The 24,112-nt window shown below is 42.7% G+C and overlaps 1 protein-coding gene across 5 annotated transcripts in view; it reads right to left on the reverse strand.

The window, feature by feature from the left end:
* Nucleotides 1-24,112, reverse strand: part of RMND5B (required for meiotic nuclear division 5 homolog B) — a 993,687-nt gene that overhangs the window by 544,441 nt on the left and 425,134 nt on the right. For all 5 annotated transcript variants that reach the window (XM_044069428.1, XM_044069429.1, XM_044069427.1 and 2 more), the window contains exon 6: nt 10,551-10,717. In XM_044069428.1, the coding sequence (XP_043925363.1) occupies nt 10,551-10,717 (167 nt within the window). The remainder of the gene's footprint in view (nt 1-10,550; nt 10,718-24,112) is intronic.

A 24,112-nucleotide genomic window follows, 5' to 3' on the forward strand; every position in this document is an offset into this window, starting at 1 on the left:
GAAGCCAGCAAATATGATCTAAATAAATCAAGCAAAAGCAATTAGAATACTGCAGAACTTTGGAAAGAAGTGCCAAAAAATATACTTATCAATTTATAGTTTGAGTTGTTTCAATAGCACTCTCAGTCAGAACTCAATTAGATTCAAGCAATGAATGCCTATTTGGCTTAACTCCCAAAGCTGAGGAAGGGTGGAGACAGTCAAAAAGTATTAGGGCTGGCTAACAGGAATTGTAAGACTGCTGTAGGAAATCCAGCTCTGGGTTTAGAAAAGATAGGTAAGTGGTAATTCTTGATGAAGGTGTGTACTGCACTCCAGGTTGCAGCTTCCAGGATGTACCTGGTAGGGACTCCCCTGAGATATGCTGTAGAGGTTGAAGTAGCCCTAGTGGAATGGGTTCTGATCCCCTTTGGGGTAGGTTTTCTATGGTGCTTATAGCAGAAATGGATGCAGTGTGCTATCCATTTGGAGATGGTTTTCTTTGAAATGGCCTTGCCCTCTTGCCCCTGCAGCAAAGCTGACTAACAGCTGGTCAGATTTTCTGAATGGTTTATTCCTGTCAAGGTAGAACCTAAGCTGTATGTGCACGTCCAAGAAGTGCAGGGTCCTTTCCCCTTTATTCTGAGGATTAGGAAAAAAGGTTGGTAAATGGATGGATTGGTTTAAAGTCACACTGGATACCACCTTGGGCATAAATGATGGGTTAGTACTGAGGGAAACCCTGTCCGCATGGAAGATAATGAAGGGTTCCACAGCCATCAGTGCCTGTAACTCAGACACTCTTCTTGCTGAAGTGATGGCTAGAAGTAAGGCTGTTTTCCAAGAGAGGAATTTTAACTCTGCTGTAGCAGCAGGCTCAAAAGGGGGAAGCATGAGCTTCTCTAGTACAAAGTTAAGGACCGAGGCAGGAGTGGGAGCTCTCCTCGGGGGGTCTTAAATTGTTATCTCCTCTCAGGAACTGTTTGACCAGAGGGTGAGAGAAGAGGGGTGGCTCAGTACTGTAATGAGCTGAGACGGCAGAGGCATGAATCTTAATGGATGAGAAGGATAGGCAGTTGTGGAGCAGCTATGCTAGATAATCTAGGATTTGAGGTAAGATGGGCACGGCTGTGTCCTTTCCCTGAGACTGGCTCCAAGAACAGCAAAGAGGTCCACCTCTGGTGCCCCCCACCTTTGGATTAGAAGCTTGAATGAATTGGGTTCCAGTTTCCACTCATGCAGGTCCATTAGATTTCTACTTAAGTCGTCTGCCAGTGAATTTTGCTTGCCTGGCAGGAAATGAGCTTGTAGGTGCACTTGGTTGCTCAAGGCTGTGTTCCACAGAGCCATGGCTAACCTGCACAGTGGGTGGGAATGAGTTCCCCCTGCTTATGTACCACAGGACTGTGGTGTTGTCTGTCTTTATCAAGAGTTGTCCTGGAAGGATAAGGTATTTGAAGGCTGTCAGTGCATTCTGAACATCTAACATTTCTTTTTGACTGATATGCAGGTGTATTTGTCCTGGGCTCCATTTGCTTTGAATGCATTTGCCTGCCATATGAGCCCTCCATGCAGTCTGATGTGTCTGTTGTCAGGGTTTGAGCGGCGGGGGGTTGAGTGAAAGGGAGTCCCTTGTTGTGGTTGCAGGCCTCTACCCACCAAAGGAACTCTGTCTTTGGGCAAGGAATGATCGGAATCACTGAGTCCTGAGAATGTTGACACCAGAGACTTTTTTTTTTTTTTTTTTTTTTTCTTTTAAGTACCTCTGAAGTTTCCTCATATGCAGTCTTGCATATGGAATTAAGAGAATGCATGAGGCCATGAACCCTAGGGCTTGCAGTATTTTTCTTGCAGACAGCTAGGTTTGGGTGGCCAGTAGTTTGAAGTAAATTGTCAAATAAACCTGCTTTTCTGGAGTGAGGAATGCCATCTGGGAAGTTGTGTTCAAGCTTGCTCCCAGGAATACAATTTATTGGCTGGGTACCAGATGTGATTTAATTTCATTGATGGTATACCCCAGAGAAGTTAGGAGTCTCTTTACAAATTTAAGGTGCTGAATTAGCAGTTCCTGACTGTCTGCCTAAATCAGGTAATCGTCCAAGTATGGGAAAATTTGAATGTTGCTCTGCCTGCAGTATGTAATGGCTGGAGCCAGGCACTTTGTGAATACCCTGGGCGCAGTAGATAAGCTGCAGAGGTATATACCTTCTTACTCCATCTGTCTAAAGCCCTAGAATCCCTGTCCGAAGGGGTAGGGTTTTTGGCTGTAGTAGCCTTAATACCTTTAGGTCCCTGGGAAATGGTCTCTGGATCCGCAATAGGATTTTTAAAGAGAAATTTGTGAGAGTCAGGTACTCTGTAGTACCTGTCAGGCTTTCTAGGAGCTGGAGGTAAAGTATCAGGGCTAAGACTTGATTCCATGAAGACATCATCTACAACATTCAGGACAGAGGGTATAACTAGAGGCCTGTGCTGAGGCAAGTCTAAAAATTCCCGGAGTCTCTTTTTTGACTGATAGTAGTCCTGGCATTCCCATCGGAAATGCTCTCTTAGGGTCTGCAAGGTTTCACCAAAAGAAAAGTCCTCTGGAGGGGAGGCAGAGGGAATGGAATCCTCTGCATATGAATACTCACAGGTGGATAAGGGTATGTCCTGGTAATCAGAGGGGTGAGAGTCATCGGACTCATGGTCTGTAGAATCAGAAGAAAAATCAATTCTTTGTCTTTTAGAGGGCGAAGGCTGGCTTCCCCTAATTAAAGTAATAAGGTCTTCAGCCATTCTAAGCATTTGTTTCTGAGGCATGGGAGGTTGAAAATGCACTTTGGTCATCTGTTTCCTAGGCGTAGTGTGAACTCGGGGCCTGAGAAATTCATTAGATTTAGTCAAAAATGAGGTAGTCAGTTTAATACGAACATCAGAAGGCCTGAATACACCCTCAGAAGCTGGTGCCTGCACAGCGGCCCCGGACACATCCAAGGTAGAGACATTCGCAGGTTCCATAGTCGAAGAAGCATCTTGCGGCATAGTGGACTCCGAATGGGTCTCAGTAGAGGCCTGCAAATCTGTAGAAGTGGGTATCAGGGGCTGCGAAAATGCCTCACTGAGTACCGGTGGACTGGCGACAAGCTTAATGGAAGCTTTGGTAGTTTTGGAGCTATGGGGTCTGTCTCTCTCTTTATCCTTACATTTTTTCAGAAGATCGGTAGTCTGATGGCTTAACGAAGCCATTTTGGAATACGGAGAAGGACAGCGAAAGAATTTAGCAACAAAGATAGCCCAACAACAAATAGTTCAAGCGTTGAACAAGGCACAAAACCGACAGCAAGGAACGTTGTGGTCTGGGCCTAAACAGGTGACGCAGTAAGAATGAAAATCTCTGTGAGGTATTTGCTTTCTACAGGCAAGACAATTAACTTTTTCGGACATCGATTAGAGCAAGAAAAAAAGGATCCCCAACAGGGTACTTAGCTTTAGAAGACTTCAGGTTTGAAACTCGAAAAATGAAAATTTCAGGTAGCGGCTGACCGGCACTTGTGAACTGCTTCGGGCTCCCGTGCAGCAAGAAAAGCTGATGTAATGGCATTGGCTGCATGTTTTATACCCCTGACGTCATGCAAGAGGTGACCGCATCCGACGCAGAAATCCCAAGACTCTAGTATTCGGGCCGACTGAGGGCTACCTGCAGGCAGATAACCTAAGTGTGATGACTGCAACAGTGAAACACAAAGAACATCATTCGTTATTAAAGTAGAATACATTTTTTGTAAGGACGTACACTGTCAAACACAAAAGGAAAGTATTAAAACCCAGACTGTATAGAGAAATTTTGTTCAACCAATATTCTAAGGCACATAATCCTGCTCAATGTGGAATACTGGTGTAAAGAGAAGTGAAGTCCAAGGTGCACATCAACCAACCAGGCTCCAATTGGGTATCGGAAACAATATTTAAAAATTTGGTTGTATCCTGTATCCTTGCCCTAACCCCTTGCAATAGAGGTTTTAAATACATGGTAAGATATGCAGATAGGTTCAGTAAGGAAACCCTTTCCAGAAACTATAGGTCTCCCTGGTGGTTTATTAATATCTTTATGAATTTTCCGAAGAAGATAACAATATTGTGATATGGGATCTTTCACTTTTAAATGAAATAATGTGTATTTATCTATAATGCCTTCACTAACCGCAGACTCCAAAAATTAATTTATTTCATTTTTAAATCTAGTGGTGGGATCATAAGGCATGAATGGATAAAATCTACCATCTTGTAGCTGTCTATCAGCCTCCTCAACATACATGGACCTATCCATTACTACTGTTGCATCACCTTTATCTGCTTGGATGATGACAACATTCTTGTTCTTTAAATTCTCCAAAACACCCATTTCCACTGATGTCAAACTGGAAGGAGAAACATTTTTATAATGGTTAAAGCCAAAGTGCAATTCTTTCAATAGACATTTTTGAAACACCTCCACATTTTTCTTCATAGGCATAACAAAAGTGGATGAAACTTAAAACCGCTACTATCCATATGCCCATTATCCAATTCAGTATCCTGAAAATGCAATTTAAAGTTAAGCAGTCTGCAGAAAGCATACAAGTCCTCAACAAAAGTATCTTCCGACACAAAGAACCCAGGGATAAAATTCAAACTTTGGGTATCACACAATCAGATTCAGACAAAATAGCCAATGAAATATTGATAACGTTGTTTGCTGGAGTTATCTCGGGTTCAGAAAATTCAACATTGCTTCCAGAGATCCATCTATGCCTGTGTTTAGATTTATGTTTCCTACTCCCTCTCCTTTTCTTATGGATAAAGGGAATAAATCAATATCCTGTGATAACTTATGTTCAGTAGTACAAGATTTCTTGCGGGCTGGTGACGTCTGCTGTCTGTCTATTTCTGTGTCAGTGTATGAGGAAGAATCCTCACCAGATGTATCACGGACTAATTTTTTTAAGAATTGACTTGCTTCTTTTCCTCTTTTGGCCCATAGGCAATGAGTCTTTTTGGATAAACTAGTACTTTTGATATGTTCAAAGGGTTTCCCCAAATTACAATCCCTTAAATCAATTTTGAATTTATGAATTTTCCTATCTTTTAATTCCTGTTCAAACTGTTATTGTTTCCGATGCCCAATTGGAGCCTGGTTGGTTGATGTGCACCTTGGACTTCACTTCTCTTTACACCAGTATTCCACATTGGGCAGGATTATGTGCCATGGAATATTGGTTGAACAAAATTTCTCTATAGAGTCTGGGTTTTAATACTTTCCTTTTGTGTATGGCAGAGCACGTCCTTACAATAAATGTATTCTACTTTAATAACAAATGTTATCTACAGCTCAAGGGTACAGCAAGGGGGCATCTATTGCACCCATATATGCTAATCTGTTCATGGGTTATTTTGAGCAGATTATCATCTAGGATAGTAGTCATAACATATTTCTCAATGAAATAGATGCAACGTTTTTTGGATGACTGCTGGATGGTGTAGAAATCGGACTTAACATACTTACGAGAATTTGTCCAGTATTTGAATGAGAATAAATGGGGTATAAAACTTACAGTCAACTATGACTTTGTGTCCATTTCCTTTTTGGATGTAACGTTACACAGACAACAGGAGGGAACTTTGTCCAGTTCACTATTTAGAAAACCCCATCATTCAAATACTTTACATGCCTCCAGCTGTCATCCTAAACATATTAATAATATCCCTAAGTCTCAGTTCATGAGAATGCGTAGGATTTGCTCCAACACTGAGGATTATAAGCATTTTGACCAAGAACCAATTAACTGATTCAGAGAACATGGGTATCCTATGGCCAAGGTGCTTAAGAAAAGTAGGGAGGTTCAACAACTCTCCAGAAATGATTCACTTGTATAAAAAAAACATAAGCATCAGAAGGATCACAAAATCAGGTTCACTACCACTTATGGCAGAAACACACACGTGTTTTTGGACCTAGTGCAACAGCACTGGGAAATTCTGCTGGCTGGTGATAGATTATGCAATCTGCTAGGAGATAAATGCTCATTTTTGTTTTGTAAAGGCCAGACTCTGGGTAGTCATTTTAGGTTCATATGTAGGTACTAGGCTATTGGCCCTAGGGCCTATTTAAGCCTAGCCAAAAAGGTACCTTGGCTTTCGCCACTAAAGAAAATTATTTTCCTGTGCCCCTGTCGAGCAGAGCCACAGAAGAGATCCCTGGTGTGAATTTCCCATCTCCCATCCAATCAAGATTTTTCTTGAAGAGTGCTAATGAGAAGCTTTGTTTGATAAAGATAGGTAGTTTTTTCCAGAGTATGGGAAGTCTCTGGGACATATCCCTCCAGCATGTTCTGTTTATTGTGATGACAAGGTTTAGGTCCCTAGGCCGTGTAGCTTGGAGGGATTGGGATTTCTTTAAGTGGAGCATGTCCAACAGCTCAGGGTTTGACATAGCTTTGTATGTTAGGCAGAGATCGCCTTTGAGTAGGCGATATGCGACGGAGTAAAGCTGGAGTTTTTTGAGACGGTCTGCATAGGCCATCTGTTTGAGGCCGGTAATCCTCTTTGTGAGGTATTTCTGTGGCCTTTCCTGTTGTATTCTATAATGGGTCTAATGAGTGACGAGTAGAGGGGAACAATGACCTTTTTCCTGGATGAGAAACCTTTTGTGATGAGGTGTGCCACGTAAAAGGATTTCCTGACTACTGTGGCGATGTGATTATCAAAGGAGAGACTACTGTCCACCTGTGTCCCAAGGTCTCTTATCACACTTTCTCTGTTAAGTAGACTACCGACTATGTGGTAGTTCATGGGTGCAAAGTTTGTACGAAAAGGGATGACAATGCACTTTTTGGCATTGAGCTTGAGGCCATGTCTCTGACACCAGGCATCTGTCTCAGTGAGGCCCTTTTGCAGGATGTCCAAATCATTAGGAGTTTCGATTATGGCTCCTAGTTTGGAGTAGTCTGTGAACTTTGTTAGCTAAAGACCTTCTGTATTAGCCTGTACTTCAGAGAAGTAGATACCAAACAGGAGAGGACCCAGGACTGAACCCTGTGGTACTCCATTTGTCACTGGTCTGAAGTCGGATTTGGAGTCTGCTACTTTCACAGTGTGGGTTCTGTCAGTGAGCCAGTTGGCAACCCATCTTGTGACATAGTTTAGTAAGTTGAGCTATAATTCCAGAGTGGGGGATGGTGTCAAAAGCCTTGGCGAGATCTAGATAGGCTGTGTGAACCACCTTACCCTCATTTACAGCTTTGGTGACCACTTCAAAGAAGTCTCTCAGGTTTAGGAGACATGATCTGCCTTTTACAAACCTGAACTGGGTGGGATCCAGAGTTTGGGGATTGCCAATGTTATTGTTTATAAGTTGCATAATGATACGTTCCACAGCCGTGCAGACCAGGTTCGTCAGGCTAATGGGGCGGTAGTTTCCGGGGTCCGTGGTGGCTCTCTCTTTGTGGAGTGGGATGACAGTCGCTGTGTGCCATTCAGTGGGCACAAAGCCTGAGATAAGGCTGTGATTGAACATGGTACTTAGGTGGGGTGCCAGTTCGTGTAGAATGCAGCCTGGGATGTTGTTAGGTTCCATGGATGCCATATTCTTAGCTTTGGAGAGTGTGCTTTTTTACCTGTGCAGCTGTGATTACAGGAACTTTGCATTTTTCCAGTATAGAGATGGGCCCTTTAGGGGGTGAGATGGGGGTACAGTTAGCACTGAACCTATCTGCCAGGATGTTGGCAATATCAGTTGGTTCTGTATATTTAGTACCATTGTGCTGTACCTCAGAGCAGATCTGAGTGTTGCCATTGAGATTCTTGACATAGCAATAGAATGCTTTGTGGTTGTCTTTAGAATCAGTGGTGATTTTGTTTTCGTAACCAGCTTTGGAGGATTTTATGAGGGATCTCAGCTTCTTAATGAGGCTGACCAGGGAGTTCCTCCAATCATGGGATTTTATTCTTTTTTGCAACAGTTTCTTTCTTCTGTTGTAGAGTTTGTTTATGGCAGGGGACCACCAGACTGGCTTCCTTTTTCTGGAGGATAGCATCTTGATTTTGTTAGGGATTGTACGATCCATGCACTCGTGTAAGTGCTTATAAAGTGCCTTTGTGTAGGATTCAGCAGTCGTACCTCGATTGTCTGTCTGCATAGGTGTCGTGAAGTCTGCCACTTCTGTCTTAAGAAGCGTGAAGTTGGCTTTGGAGAAATGTTTTACAGTGGTTTCCCTAATGGGGGGGTGAGGGCGGGATGTGGATATCTAGGGTGATTAGCTTGTGGTCGGATTTGACCAACGAGGAATTGAACTCTGGTGTGGAACACCAGTTGCCCACGTTGGTAATGACCAGGTCTAGGGTATTGCTGCTCCTTATGGGAGTGTGGATAAGTTGCTCCAAGGCATTGGAATTTATGAATTCCAGAAAAACGTTGAGCAAAAGAGTTGGTACATGAGTAGTTTTCCCAGTTAATGGTGGGGTAGTTGAAATCGCCCATTATTAGGGTGTTAGGTTGTACCCTAATATTTACCAGTGCAACAAGAAATGAGGAATGGGAATCCTGGGGCATGGTGGGGGATCTGTAGCAAGCTACAATTTGGATTGTGGTCTTGCCCAGAGTTAGTTGCACTTGGACATTCTCGGATGCATTATGCTGAGCAACTAGACTGGAGGTGTAGATATCCTTAATGAATATGGACATGTCTCCACCTCTAGTGTTTCGGTCCAGGTTAGGTGGCCGAAAGGTGTGGTATGAATTATAGCCTGGTAATGCTTGGGTGCTCTCTGGAGCCTTGAACCAGGTCTCTGCCACTGCACAGATATCGACGTTCTCCATTTTAAGGAGTACATGCAGTACAGGTTACACTAGATGGGACCAGAGTGGTGGGCTGTTACCCTTGTAGGCATTGCTCTTTTTGCAAACACATTTTTCAGACGAAAGAATTTACCAGAAATAATACCTCATAACTTTTTTCCATTAATGTTTTTTCCAACTGTAGTAGTGATTGGTCCATTTACCTAGCAATCTGTACCTGTTCGGCTTTTTACATTGGCCAAACTTCCAGACCCATTAAATTTCGCATTTCAGAACATCTTAGCAATATTGGAAATAAATATTTAACTAATGCTTTGTACAAACACACCATGCCACACAACACAGCTAGTTTTAAATTTATTATTATTGACAGAAATATGGGCAATAGATCATTTAAAACAGGTTGGCACAATATTTTAAACAAAAAGAGAAGTCATGGATTGTGAAACTGGGTGGATTATTTCCACCTGGTCTAAATGAGAATCGATAATTGTTTGATCAATGCTTAATTAGGTTTTGGTTGTATATATAAAATAAATGGTTGACTGCAGTTTAAACTATACATTGAAAAAGGCCATTGGGCCGAAACCGGTTTGTGTTCATTATTATACTGCGGTGTTATATAATAAATATTACTCTTTTTTCCAGTTTGGTGCTGGCTGCTTTGTGACTTTTTGGTACTATTTTAAGCCTTGGCATCTGCCGTCCGTGCAGAATTCTCTATTGTGGTCAAAAACTAAACTGCAATATGATGCTGAAAAAAAGATAACATCTGAGACTGATTGAGTTCTGTTCTGTATTAGTCACATGCAGGTACAACCTATACTACACAATGATGATGGCGCTATGACTTAGTAGTGTAGCACAAAGCACATTTCCTAGAAAATATGATGTTAGTTACAGATGCATGCAATGGGGAACAGTCCTAAAATATAAATGCGTTGGATGAGACAACATAAAGAAAAATGTTTTTCTGCTTCCCAAAAACAAGGTAAATGCTTCAGAACTTTCAATCCTTAAACTAGCCCAGGAAGTGCAGAGCAAGAAAAATGGTCTAAGCAGACCAACCATTTGGTATGATATCTGACTCAGTTTCATGAAAAACGCCTGAAGGGGTAAACAGAAAGGCAAAGTGTAAAAATATGCATGAATCAAAATGGCTTGTCAGAAAATGGATGTAGAAAATTTATTCCAATATACATAGAAATGCAAAAGGTAAGCATAAAGTAAAAAAAAAAAAAAACCTATAGCAGGCAAGAACCCTATTTCAAACAAAATCTGGACAAAGGAATGGGTAACTGCAAATTCACCTCTGGTTTAGCAGGCTGTTCTCTCATGGATAGGGACAACATGCTAATGTTCTGCTCATCTCCAAGTTATTCGCACATGAAGGGTAAAACTTTATGGGAAAGTATGACTAGGTTTCTAAAGACTCTTGTGAATCAATAGCCTAGTAAGTATCTATGAACTTATAATATAAAAAAAACAAAACAAGCAGTTCATCAGTCCTAATGACTTTCGCTCTACTACTGGCTAACCATTCCGAGAATCATCCTTGCCTGTCTGCTGTGTACGGCACTGCATCTTTCATAGTAATACTTAATGTGCACATCAACCACATGCAGGTAAAAGTACATCTTGCAAACATATTCTGCAATTAGAAACAATACAAGTTACATAAGACTACCTTCCCTTGACCCTATTCAATTAAATCCTGCAATTTTCTCAACAGAATACTCTGAGATACAAGTCTCACCTCTCTGATGTTGAGTTGCAAAGGTCTGGAAATGACGTGCATAACTCAGAACCTCCTTCTGCTTCCGAATACCATCACTTAATAAGCTGATGAAATATAGACGGTGTAGTTTAAATTCCAGAGTGCTGTTCAAAGTTAAGAGACGCTGCCTGTTAACCACTGCCCACCTAGAGAAAAAAATAGAGGTCTCATGATAAAAAAACACTTTACTCTATCCCTCTAATCTTTTTTCCCTAGATCTGAATATTTCCAGTTTACACAGAAGGAAAAATTACAAGTGGCAGTACTTCAGCAACATTTGCGCTAATGGTCTTAGGGATGAAAAGAAATTTATGCTCATGGCCATATACAATCAGGTGAAGTAATAATGGACTGTGGTAGACACTGAAATTTATCTGTATATGTTCACAAACAGAATTCATACAAGTACTTGCTAAAGGGGTGCAAGCAGTTACAGAGCAGGGTTGATCACTGCCTCAGTGGCATTTTGGGTTATTTGCCAAGGTATACCAGTACAAGCCAGCTTTCAAAAGCTCAGACTTCCCTCCTTCCTTTAGCAGATGACTGGCTAAGTACATCCTGAGAGGGAAGCCTTCAGCTGTCATATGAAGTGCGTATTCACTCTTTCTGCCATCCAAGAAGTCTTTTACTCTTAACAGGACCCAGAGTGGATTTTTCTGGATTACTGCTAAGATAAACCCTATTTGGGGACCCCCTTTCTCTCATATTAGATTTAATACTCCATTTCTATTTTTCTATTAAAACAAAAAGATCTTTGATGTCAGTTTCTAGAAATGCTGCTTCAGTTGTATTAAGACAGTAAATGGTTACGTAATCAGAATCTCTAATGATTTAATTGCCAACATTTTGAATGCACCTTTAAGTTTTGAATTGGTTTTTGGGCCCTATGAGAGTCTCAAACAGTGAGAAGATAGAGGCAAATCGCTAGCAGTAGGTATAGACATTAAGGATGCTAGCCATAGTTCCTGTGGCACAGGGTTTGATTCCCTCAGCCTTCATATGCCTACTGTATGACCTTCAGCAATTCACTTAACAAGACATTGTTTCTGTGTTGCCCCTGAAAAGGGACAGTGTCCAGTGGGCCTACCTGGCTAACAAATAGGATTATTATTTATTAATGCATGGGGTATCTAGGATGTTTAATCCACCCAAGTTCTTCCCATTCGCCACAAACAATATGTCTTTCTTCAAGGGGCAGAACAAACAAAAATCCAAGCCAAATAAAAGTCAGGAATACAAAACAAAATGGCAAGAGGATAATTCTGCCAAACAAAACATGAGAGGTTCCTCCCCCAAAAAAGAAATCAACCACCTGTAAAGGAATGACTATACTGAGTCACAGAGCACCCCTACCACCCCGCCCTTCCTTCTCTTCTACTACCCAGAGGCTCATCTGGTAAAAATAGTCTCAGACAAATAGGTTCTGAGAATAATTCAGACAGGGCAGTGGATAGTGAATTCTCCCCCTTTCAGGGAATTCCCCCATACCCACCAGAAAGTACAGTTGTGTACACTTACCATAAATGTAGATGTTAAGAGTGTATTCACTGTTGCAATCATCACATTTGGATTATCTGCTTGCAGTAGCCCTCAGTCGGCCTGATTATCAAAGTCTTGGGTCCTGCGTCAGTTGCTGTCTCATCTTCCGTGACATCAGGTAGTCAGGGGTATAAAGCATGCAGCAGACACCATTACATCAGTTATATATATATATATATATATATATATATATATATATATATACACAAGGTTATACCTCCAACAAAAAAGCAAATACACCGAAAAGCTTTTAAGCATAGTAAAGGAGAGTAGAGGTATAGCCAAAAGAAGTCAGGGGGCTGGAGGGAGGGTAACCAGGACTGCAACAGTGAATACACGGTAAGCATACACAACTGTACTATGTTCGTGTTTCACTGATGCAGTCTTCACATTTGGGTAGATTTCCAATGCTAAGGATGGGAGGAGGAATTTAGATAGCATTAGGACCAACTATAAGGCCATGCAAGACTGCAGTGGCAAAGCCAGCTCTGGATTTAGAGAAAATTGGTAAATGGAAATGCTTGGTGAAAGTATGTACAGAACTCCAGGTAGCAGCTTCTAGGATGTCCCTGGTCGGGACACCTCTGAGAAAGGCTGTAGAGGTAGATGCAGCCCTGGTTGAATGGGGTCTAATCCCCTGTGAGATAGGTTTTCCATGGTGCTTATAGCAGAAAAGAATGCAATTGACCTATCCATTTAGAAATGGTTTGCTTTGAAATAGCTTTCTCCTCTGCCCCTGCAGCAAACGCCACCAGCAGTTGTTCAAATTTCCTTTGAGGGTTAGTCCTATCCAAGTAGAATCTAAGTCGTCTGTGCACATCTAAGGAGTGCAGTATCCGTTCCCCTTTGTTCTGTGGATTAGAAAAGAAGGTTGGCAAATGAATGGACTGATTAAGAGCCACACTGAATACCACCTTGGGCATGAAGGAGGAATTGGTCCTGTGGGACACCCTGTCCGCATGAAAGATGATGAAAGGCTCCACTGCCATAAGGGCCTGTAATTCAGATACCCTTCTTGCTGAAGTGATTGCTAAAAGGAAGGCTGTTTTCCAAGAAAGGAATTTTAACTCTGCACTTGCAGCTGGCTGAAAAGGAGGAAGAGTGAGTTTTTCCAATACAAAGTTAAGGTCCCAGGCTGGAGTTGGGGCTCTCCTGGGTGTTCTTAAGTTTATGGCCCCTCTGAGGAACTGCTTGAACAGTGGATGAGAGAAAAGGGGTGGTTCTGTGTTGTAATGAGCTGAAATGGCTGAAGCGTGAATTTTGACGGAGGAAAAAGAAAGGCCTTTGTGAAGCATCTCAGTTAAGTATTGAAGAATCTGAAGTAAATTGGGCGCTGCTGTGCCCATCCCTTGAGTTTGGTTCCAGGCACAGAATCTTTTCCATTTTTCAGCATAGGATTTTCTAGTACTAGGTCTCCTTGCCTCCAAAATGACATCCAACACTTGTTTATTGAGGGATGGTAATGGAGAGATTAGGTAATTAGCTGGGCTGCCAGGTTTAGGGTTTGAAGCTGAGGGTGCAGAATCTGGTTCTCCTGCTGTAACAGCAGGGTAGGGGTCTGGGGCAGGTGCCATGGAGCCAGCAGTGACAAACTGTGCAAGCGGGGGTACCAGTGTTGGCGTGGCCAGTCTGGTGCAATCAGTTATCACCCTTAGTTTGTCCTGTTTGATCTTTAGTAGTACTTTGGAGAAGAGAGGCAGAGGAGGAAAAACAAACTGATGGATTTTTCCAGCTGAAGGATAGAGCATCCATTTTCCAAGCTCATTTGCGGGGAGTCCTTGTGCAGAATTTGTCCAATTGGTAGTTCTGGGGGGGAGGCAAACAGGTCTATATCTGGCCCCCCCATTTGTTTATCAACATGTTGAAAGCCTTTGGTTCCAGTTTCCACTCGTGTGGGTCCATGAGATTTCTGCTTAGTTCATCTGCCAGTATATTTAGTTTTCCTGGCAGGAATTGAGCCTGTAGATGCACTTGGTAGCTCAAGGCTGTGTTCCACAGAGCCATGGCTAGTCTGCAGAGGGGGTAAGAATGGGTACCCCCCCTGCTTGTTTATGCACCACATAACAGTGGTGTTGTCCGTCTTTACCATTAATTGTCCTGGAAGAATGTGGTCCAGAGCATTCTGTACAGCTAACATTTCTTTTTGATTGATATGCAGTTGCATTTGACTTGGGTTACATTTGCCCTGAATGCACTTTCCTGCCAGGTGAGCCCCCCCATGCATAGTCTGATGCATCTGTTGTTAGGGTTTTGGTGGCAGGGGGTAGAGTGAATGGTAGTCCCTTGTTTTGGTGGCAGGCCTTTGCCCACCAAAGGAACTCTAACCGTAGGCAAGGTAGGATAGGAATCATTACTTCTAGATCCTGAGAATATTGACACCATAGGCTTTTTAGATACCACTGTAGTTTCCTCATATGCAGTCTTGCATATGGAATTAGTAGAATGCAGGAGGCCATAAACCCCAAGGCGTGCAGTATTTGCCTTGCAGATAGTAGGGTTTTTGTGGCCATTCATTTGAAGTAAGTTGTCAAATGAATTTGTTTCTCTGGCGTGAGGAGAGCCATCTGGGAAGTTGTGTTCAAGCTTGCTCCCAGGAATATAATTTGTTGACAGGGTACCAGTTGTGATTTCTTTTCATTTATGGTGTACCTCAGACAAGTTAGCACCTTTTGTAGAAATGTCAGATGATTCAAAAGTATGTCCTGGCTTTCTGCCTGAATTAGACAATCATCCAGGTATGGGTATATTTGAATATTTCTTTGCCTGCAAAATGCAATGACTGGAGCTAGGCACTTTGTGAATACCCTGGGCACAGTAGATAAGCCAAAGGGCAGTGCAGAGAACCGATGGTGCATATAGGCTGCTTTGAAGGGTAGGTATCTTCTGCAAGATTCCCTGATTGGGATGTGCAGATAGGCTTCCTTTAAATCCAGTGTTGCCAACCAGACATCTTTGCCTAGCATAGGAAGTAACTGGTGAAGAGTTAACATCTTGAATTTTGGAATCACCAAAAAGGTGTTTAAGACAGAAAGGTCCAGGATAGGATGCCATGAGCTGTCTTTTCTGGATACCAGGAAAAGTCTTCAGTAGAAACTTTGTCCCTTTTCGTCTTCTGGTACAGTGTGAATAGCCTTTATGCTTAAGAGAGAGAGAGTACTTGCTTTTGAGCCTCTGCCCACTGATTTGGGGGTAGATCTGGCCAACCATTTGGGGTTGGTAACGTGTGGAAGTGAAATCTGTATCCTTGGGAAACTATATTTAAAACCCATTTGTCCTGGGTAATGAGTTCCCAGTTTTTTGCCTGCAGAGCAATCTTTCCCCCTAAAGGAGCAGTCAGTTGAGAAGTGCTTGGAAGTTTTAAAGGTAAGTTATTGAGACAGTTTACCATAGTGGGGAGTCTTACTACTCCCTGATTTGGAAGTGGGAGCTCCCCACTGCTTAGACCTGTGCATACCCTGGGACTGAAACCTGAGTGTTCTGCTGGTTCTGGGTTTGGACTGAAGGCCTGGAAGAGGCAGGAAAAGACCAATTCTTAGAGGGACAATGCCTACTAAGGAGGTTGTATTTGTAGGAAATCTTTTAACAGTTTGCATAGATTTAGCTTTTTCCTCCATCTTTTTAAGTACTACTTCTGCCTTGTTGCCAAACAGGCAGTCCTGATTTAAGGGAGCATCCAGCAATTTAACTTTAACATGATCTGGCAAAGATTGCTCCTTAAGCCAAGCATGCCTTCTAAGTACAGACCCAGTAACAGCAGCCCTGCAAGAGGCCTCTAAATGAATCAAAATCACATTGCAAAGTATGTTTACCAACCTGTAGAATGCATTAAATCCTGTAAATCCTTATTTTCAGCACAGTCAGGAATCAACATCATTTTCTGTTTAAGCAATCCAATAATATGCTGCTGATACTTTTAACATATGAAACTGGCAGTTTAAGGCCTTAATGGCCAAAGTTGCAGAAGTGTATACCTTCTTACACCATCTATGCAGTGCCTAGAGTCTCTATCAGAGGGGGTAGGATTTTTGGCAGTAGTAGCCTTAAAGCCCTTGGGTCCCTGTGAAATGGTCTCAGGATCCGCAGTAGGATTTTTAAAAAGGAACTTGTGAGAGTCAGGGACCCTGTAATATCTATCAGGTTTTCTGGGAGCAGGAGGTAAAGAGTCAGGGGCCAAGCTAGATTCCGAAAAGGCATCATCAACATTGTCTAGAACAGGAGGGACAGCTAAAGGTCTGTGTTGGGGCACATTGTCTAGAACAGGAGGGACAGCTAAAGGTCTGTGTTGGGGCAGGAGTAAGAAATCCCTAAGCCTCTTTTTAGAATCAGAGTAATCCTGGCTTTCCCAGCAAAAGTGCTCCCTAAGAGTATGCAGGGTTTCACCAAAAGAGAAATCTTCTGAGGGGGAAGTAGAGGGAATAGAGTCCTCTGCATCAGAATCCTCATAGGTAGATAAGAGTAAATCCTGGTCATCAGAGGAAACAGAAATTTCAGAAACCTGGTCAGAAGTATCATAAGCAAATTCAGTCCTAGGTCTCTTAGAGGGGGAAGGTTGGCTTCCCCTGATTTAAGTAATAAGGTCTTCAGCCTTTCTTATCATTTGTTTTTTAGGCAAAGAGGCCTGACCATGCAGTCTGGGCATCGCTTTTCTATGCATGGTTCGAGTTTTACTCCTTGAAGAAGAAGAAGATGACGTCGGTTTAATATGCAAGTCAGTGGGCCTGAATACACCCTCTGAAGTCGGTGCCTGCACAGCGGCTCCAAACCCATCCAAGGTAGAGACATCCTCAGGTTCCACAGTTGAAGCATCTCGCGGCATACCGGACTCCGAATGGGTCTCAGTAGAGGTCTGCGAATCTGAAGTAGCGGGTATCAGGGGCTGCGAAAGCGCCTCACTGAGTACCGGCGAAGTGGTGACTGGCTTAGGAGAAGTGTTGGCGGCAGCTTTGGACCTGGGCGGCATGTCTCTGTCTTTATCTTTGTGTTTTTTCGGAATGTCGGTAGTTGGATGGCTTACCAAAGACATATCTGGATAACTGAACAGAGTACCAAAGTATTTAGAAGTATAAATATACAGACGACAAATAGTTCATTGCTTAAATAAGTCACAAAACCGACAGCGAGGTACATCGTGGTCAGGGCCTAGGCAACGAAAACAGTGCAAATGAAAATCTTTTGAGGTATTTGCTTTCCACAAGAAATACAATTATTGACTTTTACTGACATCGGTTTAGAGCAAGAAAAAGTTTCCCCAATGGGGTACTTAGCTTTAGTTGAAGACTTTGGTTCTGAAACTCGAAAATGAAAATTTCATGAGTTGGCCGACTGACACTTGCGAACTGCTTCTGCTTCAGGCACGCACGGCAAGAAAGATTGATGTAATGGCATCGGCTGCATGCTTTATACCCCCGACTACCTGACGTCATGGAAAATGAGACAGCAACCAATGCAGGACCCAAGACTTTGATAATCAGGCCAACTGAGGGCTACTGCAAGCAGATAACCCAAATGTGATGACTGCAACAGTGAAACACGAAGAACATCAGAGAGAGTTGTTTCCCTCAGTTACTCCATCACATGGTAGAAACAGGTGTTATAGAACCACTGCCTGCAATACACAAAAGCAAAAGATTTACTCCAGAATGTTTTTGGTAAGAAAAAAGGAGCACTTCTGAGCACCAGTTCTAGAACTGTCCTTTCTAAAAATTTTGGAAAAGTTCAAAATGGTCCTACCGAACACCCTGATCTTGGGAGATTTCAATTACCCTACCATTAACTGGGAAAACTACTTGAGTACAAACTCCCAGGCTCAGCGCTTCCTGGAATTTATCAACTCAGATGCCCTGGATCAGCTGGTAAACTCCCCTACCAGAGGCCACAACATGGGCGACAGGTGCTCCGTACCGGAGGTTAACCCGTCACTGGTTAGATCACACCATAAACTAATCACCCTGGATATCCACACCCCACCACCACCCCCAACCAAGGAAACCACAGTGAAAAACTTTTCTAAAGCAAACTTCACCTTACTTAAGGCAGAGGTGGTAAGTTTCACAGCCCCCATGCAAAAGGATAACACTGCCCAAGATGCAGAATCCTTTACAACTGCACTCTATGAGCACCTACAAGGATGTATGGATCGTGCCATCCCTAGCAAAACCAAGACTCATTCCCCTAAGAGAAGGAAACCAGTCTGGTGGACCCCTGCCATAAACAGGTTATACAACAAAAGGAGGAAACTAGTTCAGGAAAAAAGCAAATCCCAAGAAGGAAAGACATCCCTGATCAGTATCAATAAGAAACTAAGGTTCCTCATAAAATCATCCAAGGCTAACTTCGAAAGAAAAATAGCCAAGGATTCGAAAGATGACCACAAAGCCTTCTTAAGCTATGTCAAGAATCTAAGGGGCAACTTGCAGATATGCTCTGAGATAGTGCAAAATAGCACAAAATATACTGAGCCTACTGATATTGCCAACATACTGGCAGATAGATTCAGTGCAAACGTCACCTCCCTCTCACCTTCAAAAGGGCCCACAACAACACCGGAAAAGTGTAGTGTCCTGGAAATCACAGAAGCACAGGTGAAAACAGCCCTTTCAAAAGCCAAAAACACAGCATCAATGGGGCCAGATGGTGTCCCAGGCTGCGTCTTGCACGAACTACAGAACAAACTAACCCCCCACCTAAACACGCTGTTCAACCTTAGCCTCTCCACAAGCTACATGCCCATAGAATGGCCCACAGCAATGGTTATTCCACTCCACAAAGGAGGGGCCACAACTGACCCTGGTAACTACCGCCCCATAAGCCTGACTAGCCTGGTCTGCAAGGACATTGGGAACCTCCAAACACTTGACCCAACCCAGTTCGGCTTTGTTAAAGACAGATCATGCCTACTAAACCTGGTTGACTTCTTCGAGACAAGTACTAAGGCCATAGACAAGGGAAAGGTGGTTCACACAGCCTACCTTAATCTCTCCAAGGCCTTCAACACCATTCCTCACTCGGGTATTAAAGAAAAACTCACCAGCCTGAACATAAACCCCTATATCACAAGATGGGTTGCCAACTGGCTTACAGACAGAGCTCACACGGTAAGAATAGTGGGCTCCAGGTCTGACTCTAAACCAGTTACAAGTGGTGCCCACAAGGCTCGGTTCTGGGACCCCTACTGTTCAGCATATATTTCTCAGAAGTACAGGCAAACGCAGGAGGACTATGGCTAACCAAGTTCGCCGATGACTGCAAACTGGGAGCCATAATTGACTCTCCAGCTGACACGGACATCCTCCAAAAAGGCCTTACTGAGACAGACACCTGGTGCCAAAGTCATGGCCTCAAGCTAAATGCCAAAAAATGCAAAAACAGAACACCCACGAATTACCACATAGGCGGCAGCCCCCTTAATACAGAAGAGGTAATAAGAGATCTGGGGACCCAGGTAGACAGTAATCTCTCCTTTGACAATCATATTGCCAAAGTAGTTAGGAAATCCTTCTATGTGGCCCATCTATTTACTAAGGGGTTTGCATCTAGAAATAAAGAGGCTATAGCGCCCCTCGACTCATCACTCATCAGACCCATCATAGAGTACAATGCCCCATTTGGGATGTACCTCACAAGACACTTCCAATAGCTTGAAAGACCACAAAAGCACCTCACCAAGAGGATTACTGGCCTCAAACATATGTCCTATGCAGCTCGACTGAAAAATCTCTGGCTGTACTCAGTGGCATATCGCTTACTCAGAGGTGATCTCTGCCTGACTTACAAAGCCATGTCCAACTCAGAATTGATGGACATGCTCCACCTAAAGAAATCCAAGTCACTGCGAGCCACACGCTCTAGTGAGCTAAACCTCGCCATAACAATAAATGGAACATGCTGGAGGGATAGATTCCCATCACAGAGACTCCCCATGCTTTGGAACAAAATTCCTAACTACATTAGGCAGAGCCCCTCACTAACTCTCTTCAAGAGAAGCCTTGACGAGTGGATGGGTAACAGAAAATACACCCCTGGGATCACTTCATTGGCTCTGCTTGGCAGAGGCTCAGTTAATTAATCAATGGGGCAGCGAAAGCAGACACACACTGGCTAGGCTTATAAATGCCCTCGGGCAGATAGCCTAGTACCTACCTATGAACCTAAAATACAAAATGCATACCTTGCAATCAATCTGAGCATTGATTCCAGACACACTGTTTCGTGGTGATGCTAGATCTCAAGTACGCTTATATTCCTTTTGCTCCCAGTCTCAGGAAATGAGATTTGTGGTGTCTGGCTTACATTATCACTTTTCTGCACTCACCTTTAGGTTATCCACTGCACTTGGAGTGTTTACCAAGTATCGAGCCCCAGTAGCTGCCTACTGCAGTATCCTAAGCATCCACATTTTCCTTACTTAGGCAACCTGATTTGTGCAGATTCTGTATCCAGGTGCTTGGAGTCCTTACACAAGGTCACATCCCTCCTTTCCAACCCGGGCTTCAAATTGAACCTTCAACAGTCTTTCCTCGCATCCTCTTAAACTGTTTTTCCAGGGTAATGGACAGACAAAAGAAAAGATGGCCTTCATGCCAGAAGACAAAGTTCTGACTTATCAGGGCATTTTCTTGGATTTCTTCTCAAAATTCTAGGCCTCATTACATCAATGATCCTCATGATACCATTAGTCAGACTACACAAGAAAAATTAAATGGTATTTGAAGAATTGTTGGAACCCAACACCTTCATCCCTTGGATTTCCAGGTACCAGTACTGAAATTTGTGAGACATGAACTGCAGTGGTGGAGGGATCACCTGTCTGTGAATCAAGGACTTCCCTTCTCGCTTCAGACTCCAGTCCAATCTGTCCAGACTCCTCAGATTTTACATGGAAAGCAGTGCCCATGGGAGTTCAAGTGAAAGACTAGTGAGGTCCTCAGGATACACCAAATCAAATAAACTTAAGATGCTGGCAGTGATTCATGCCTTAAAATCTCTTTACCATTTATGGACTCCAGGTCCTCTTCTAGTGGTCACAGACAACCCTACCATGATGTGGCAGCTGAAGATGCAAAACCATCTTTGCCAGTTGACAGTGATGGCCAGGGAGCTGGCTCTACAACATTCTCTGACTCTTCAGATCTCATACTTTGTCAGTGCAAAACACAGTAGCAGACAAACTAAGCAGATCCCAGGGAGACCCTCATGAGTGGAAGCTCTATGTGGAGGATTCCAGGACTTGATCCAAATATCGGGAACACCTCAAGCCGATCTGTTCAGCTCCTTTCAAAACAGACAACTGAGAAAAATTCTGTTTATGACATCCTTGCAGCCATGCTTGGAACACAGCCACTCTTATCATTCTCATGATCAGGAATGTTCCTGTATGCATTTCCACCCTTTCCATTAAGGTTGGGAATGTTCCTGTATGCATTTCCACCCTTTCCATTGATTTCCAAGGTACGTCTAAACATTCAGAAATAATTACAAAAGATCATGGTGGTAAACCCCTTTGGCCAAACCAAAGCTGATTCTCCCTTTCAAAGAAATTGGCAAAGGGCAATTTCCACAAGCTTCCTCACAAACTGGATCTGCTCATGCAGTATCATAAATGAACTGTAAACACAACTTAGAGCAACTGCACCTGACAACCTACATGATTCTATTTTAATACCTTTTAGGCATTTGTTCCATGAGGATGTATGGCAGACATTTAAGGAGGCAGGAAAACGCAACTAGAAAATCTTAGGTTTACAAGTTTAAGAGGTTTTTAGGTGGTGCTTAGCCAACAGGGGTTCCAAAAGGTTTCAACCACTCTGGTTTTGAAAGGTTTGTGCGAGCTAATTAAGATATGGCTTGTCATATGTTTCTATCAGATCACTTTCTTTTTTGTTTCTTTGTTTTCAAACAGTTATGAAAGGAGTGCTGCATGGGAGACCTCTTCAAAAGCAAATTCCTCCTCCCTAGGATCTCATCTTTCCTCTTGGAAAAGTGACCCTGCCTCCTTTTGAACCTGCCTCTCAGGCCGATTTACGGTTCATTACTAGGAAGACCATTGTAATCACTGCTCTAACATCTACAAGGTGAGTCTCTGAGCTGCAAGCTCTCATGATGGGCAAACCCTATCTGATGTTTCACAAGGACAGGACTGTGTTATCAATCATGAATGTGTAAAGTTGTTCCTGAATTTACCTCAGATCAAGCCATCAATCTCCCAATGTTCTATTCTGATCTAAAAAATAAGGGAAAAAAGACTACATACCTTGGATGCACACAAGCAGCCCAGGTACTACCTTGACAGAACAAATCTCTTTAGGAATGCTGAAGAGCTGTTTGTCTCCTATATGGGATTAAGAAAGGTCAACCTGCATCTAGGCAAACTATTGTTTAGAACGTTGAATCCTGATCACAGCTAACTTATAAAAAAATTCACACATAAAACAAAGTCCTCTTTTCAGACAAAAAAATGTCCAGTTAAGGGTTTAAGCAGATCTTTACTCAATGCTGGATAAGCATTCTTGTCCGATTCCAGAATAAAAATTGAGCAGCTTAAACAGTATCACTCCAGGGGGAGGTAGCAAGCCTGCCTAGATAAGGGGCTGTATCTAGTGTCTGTAGTACAAAATCTTATTCCTTTTTAGATTTTACCTGTGTTTGGTATCGCTCATCAACAGTAGAAGAAAGGAACCACCACCTTACCATAACTTAGACACGCAGACATTTAAAAAAAAAAACAAATAAAAAAGGACAGAATTCAAAGTAAACATTCAGCAGGATGCTTTTGCCTATATGCCTCCTCAGGTCCATCTCAAAAGTACATTGCAATTTTACATGCACAATACAGGTTTACTATAAATATATGTATGTGTGTGGATGTGTGCGTGTGTGTATATATACACAGATCTACTTTTAAATAACAAAATCCTACTACATCAAACTTCATAACAGAGATGAAAACACTGACAAGACAGTATGCCAAAAGCTTAAAAAATCTAATTCCACGTTGTAGAAAGTGTATTTAAACAATAAGTGAACAAGTTTTAATAGGCGACTACCTCTTTAAAAGAATGCAGTACATTCGTAAGTAAACGCCGGATGTTACATTCACGTTACAGGAGTTAAGAACACTGCATTCAACAACGGTATGTTAGAAGTTGTGATACTATTTGATGACCCTTCACCTCTGGGCCAGTAATCAAGGAGTCTCAGTCCTTACCACTGGCTTCTGTGGGGAACGTTCACTGGGAGGATAACAGGTACACACCCAGTATTTCCAGATGCAAATCTCTGCATCAAGTACAATCAAGCACAATTTCCCTTAAGAGCACACAGGGAACACAGTCAGCCCAGGGCTGGTTCCTTTCTCTTTCTCCAGATCCCCAAATAAGACTCCCCACTGGCACAGCTATAGAGTTGCCTCCTTAGCAAGGGTTGCAAGCCAAGTCCTCCAACACTCTCTCTGTCCAACCAGTGCTTCGTGTCTCTGCCCAAGTAGCTGACACACACACACAATGAGATTTGATTTGCAAACACACAGACACACACACACACACACACACACCTGGGAAAGGCTGGCACAGGTTTACTAGCTTTGGCCCCTCTTGCCCAGACTAAGGTAGTTATCACTGCCACCAGAACCCCCCACCAGCTACTTTAAGGCCCTTAGCAAAGGGTGTCCAATTTTACTGAGTGAAATTAAAATTAACTCAAATGGTAGCAAGGCTATTAGGAGTGGCCCACACAGTGTCACCAAATACATATGCAAATACTCTCAAAAACTTTTACAAATGGTACACTGCAGTATAAAAGAAGAGCCCCAGACAACCTTAATAATTTCATACCAAAAGTTATAACCCTGCACAACAATCAGCCATTTAAATTGGGAAGAGGGGCTACTTTTACATTAATATACTCTATGTGTGTGTGTGTGTGCATACAAGAAGTACTGTCAGGCCATGATTAACTATGGACAATCATCTACAGTTTTTACAGTAGAGATGCAAGAAAAGATTGCC

The sequence above is a fragment of the Protopterus annectens genome, chromosome 4.part0 (assembly GCF_019279795.1).
Source record: "Protopterus annectens isolate FY-2018-M chromosome 4.part0, PAN1.0, whole genome shotgun sequence".
Taxonomy (NCBI): Eukaryota; Metazoa; Chordata; order Ceratodontiformes; family Protopteridae; genus Protopterus; species Protopterus annectens.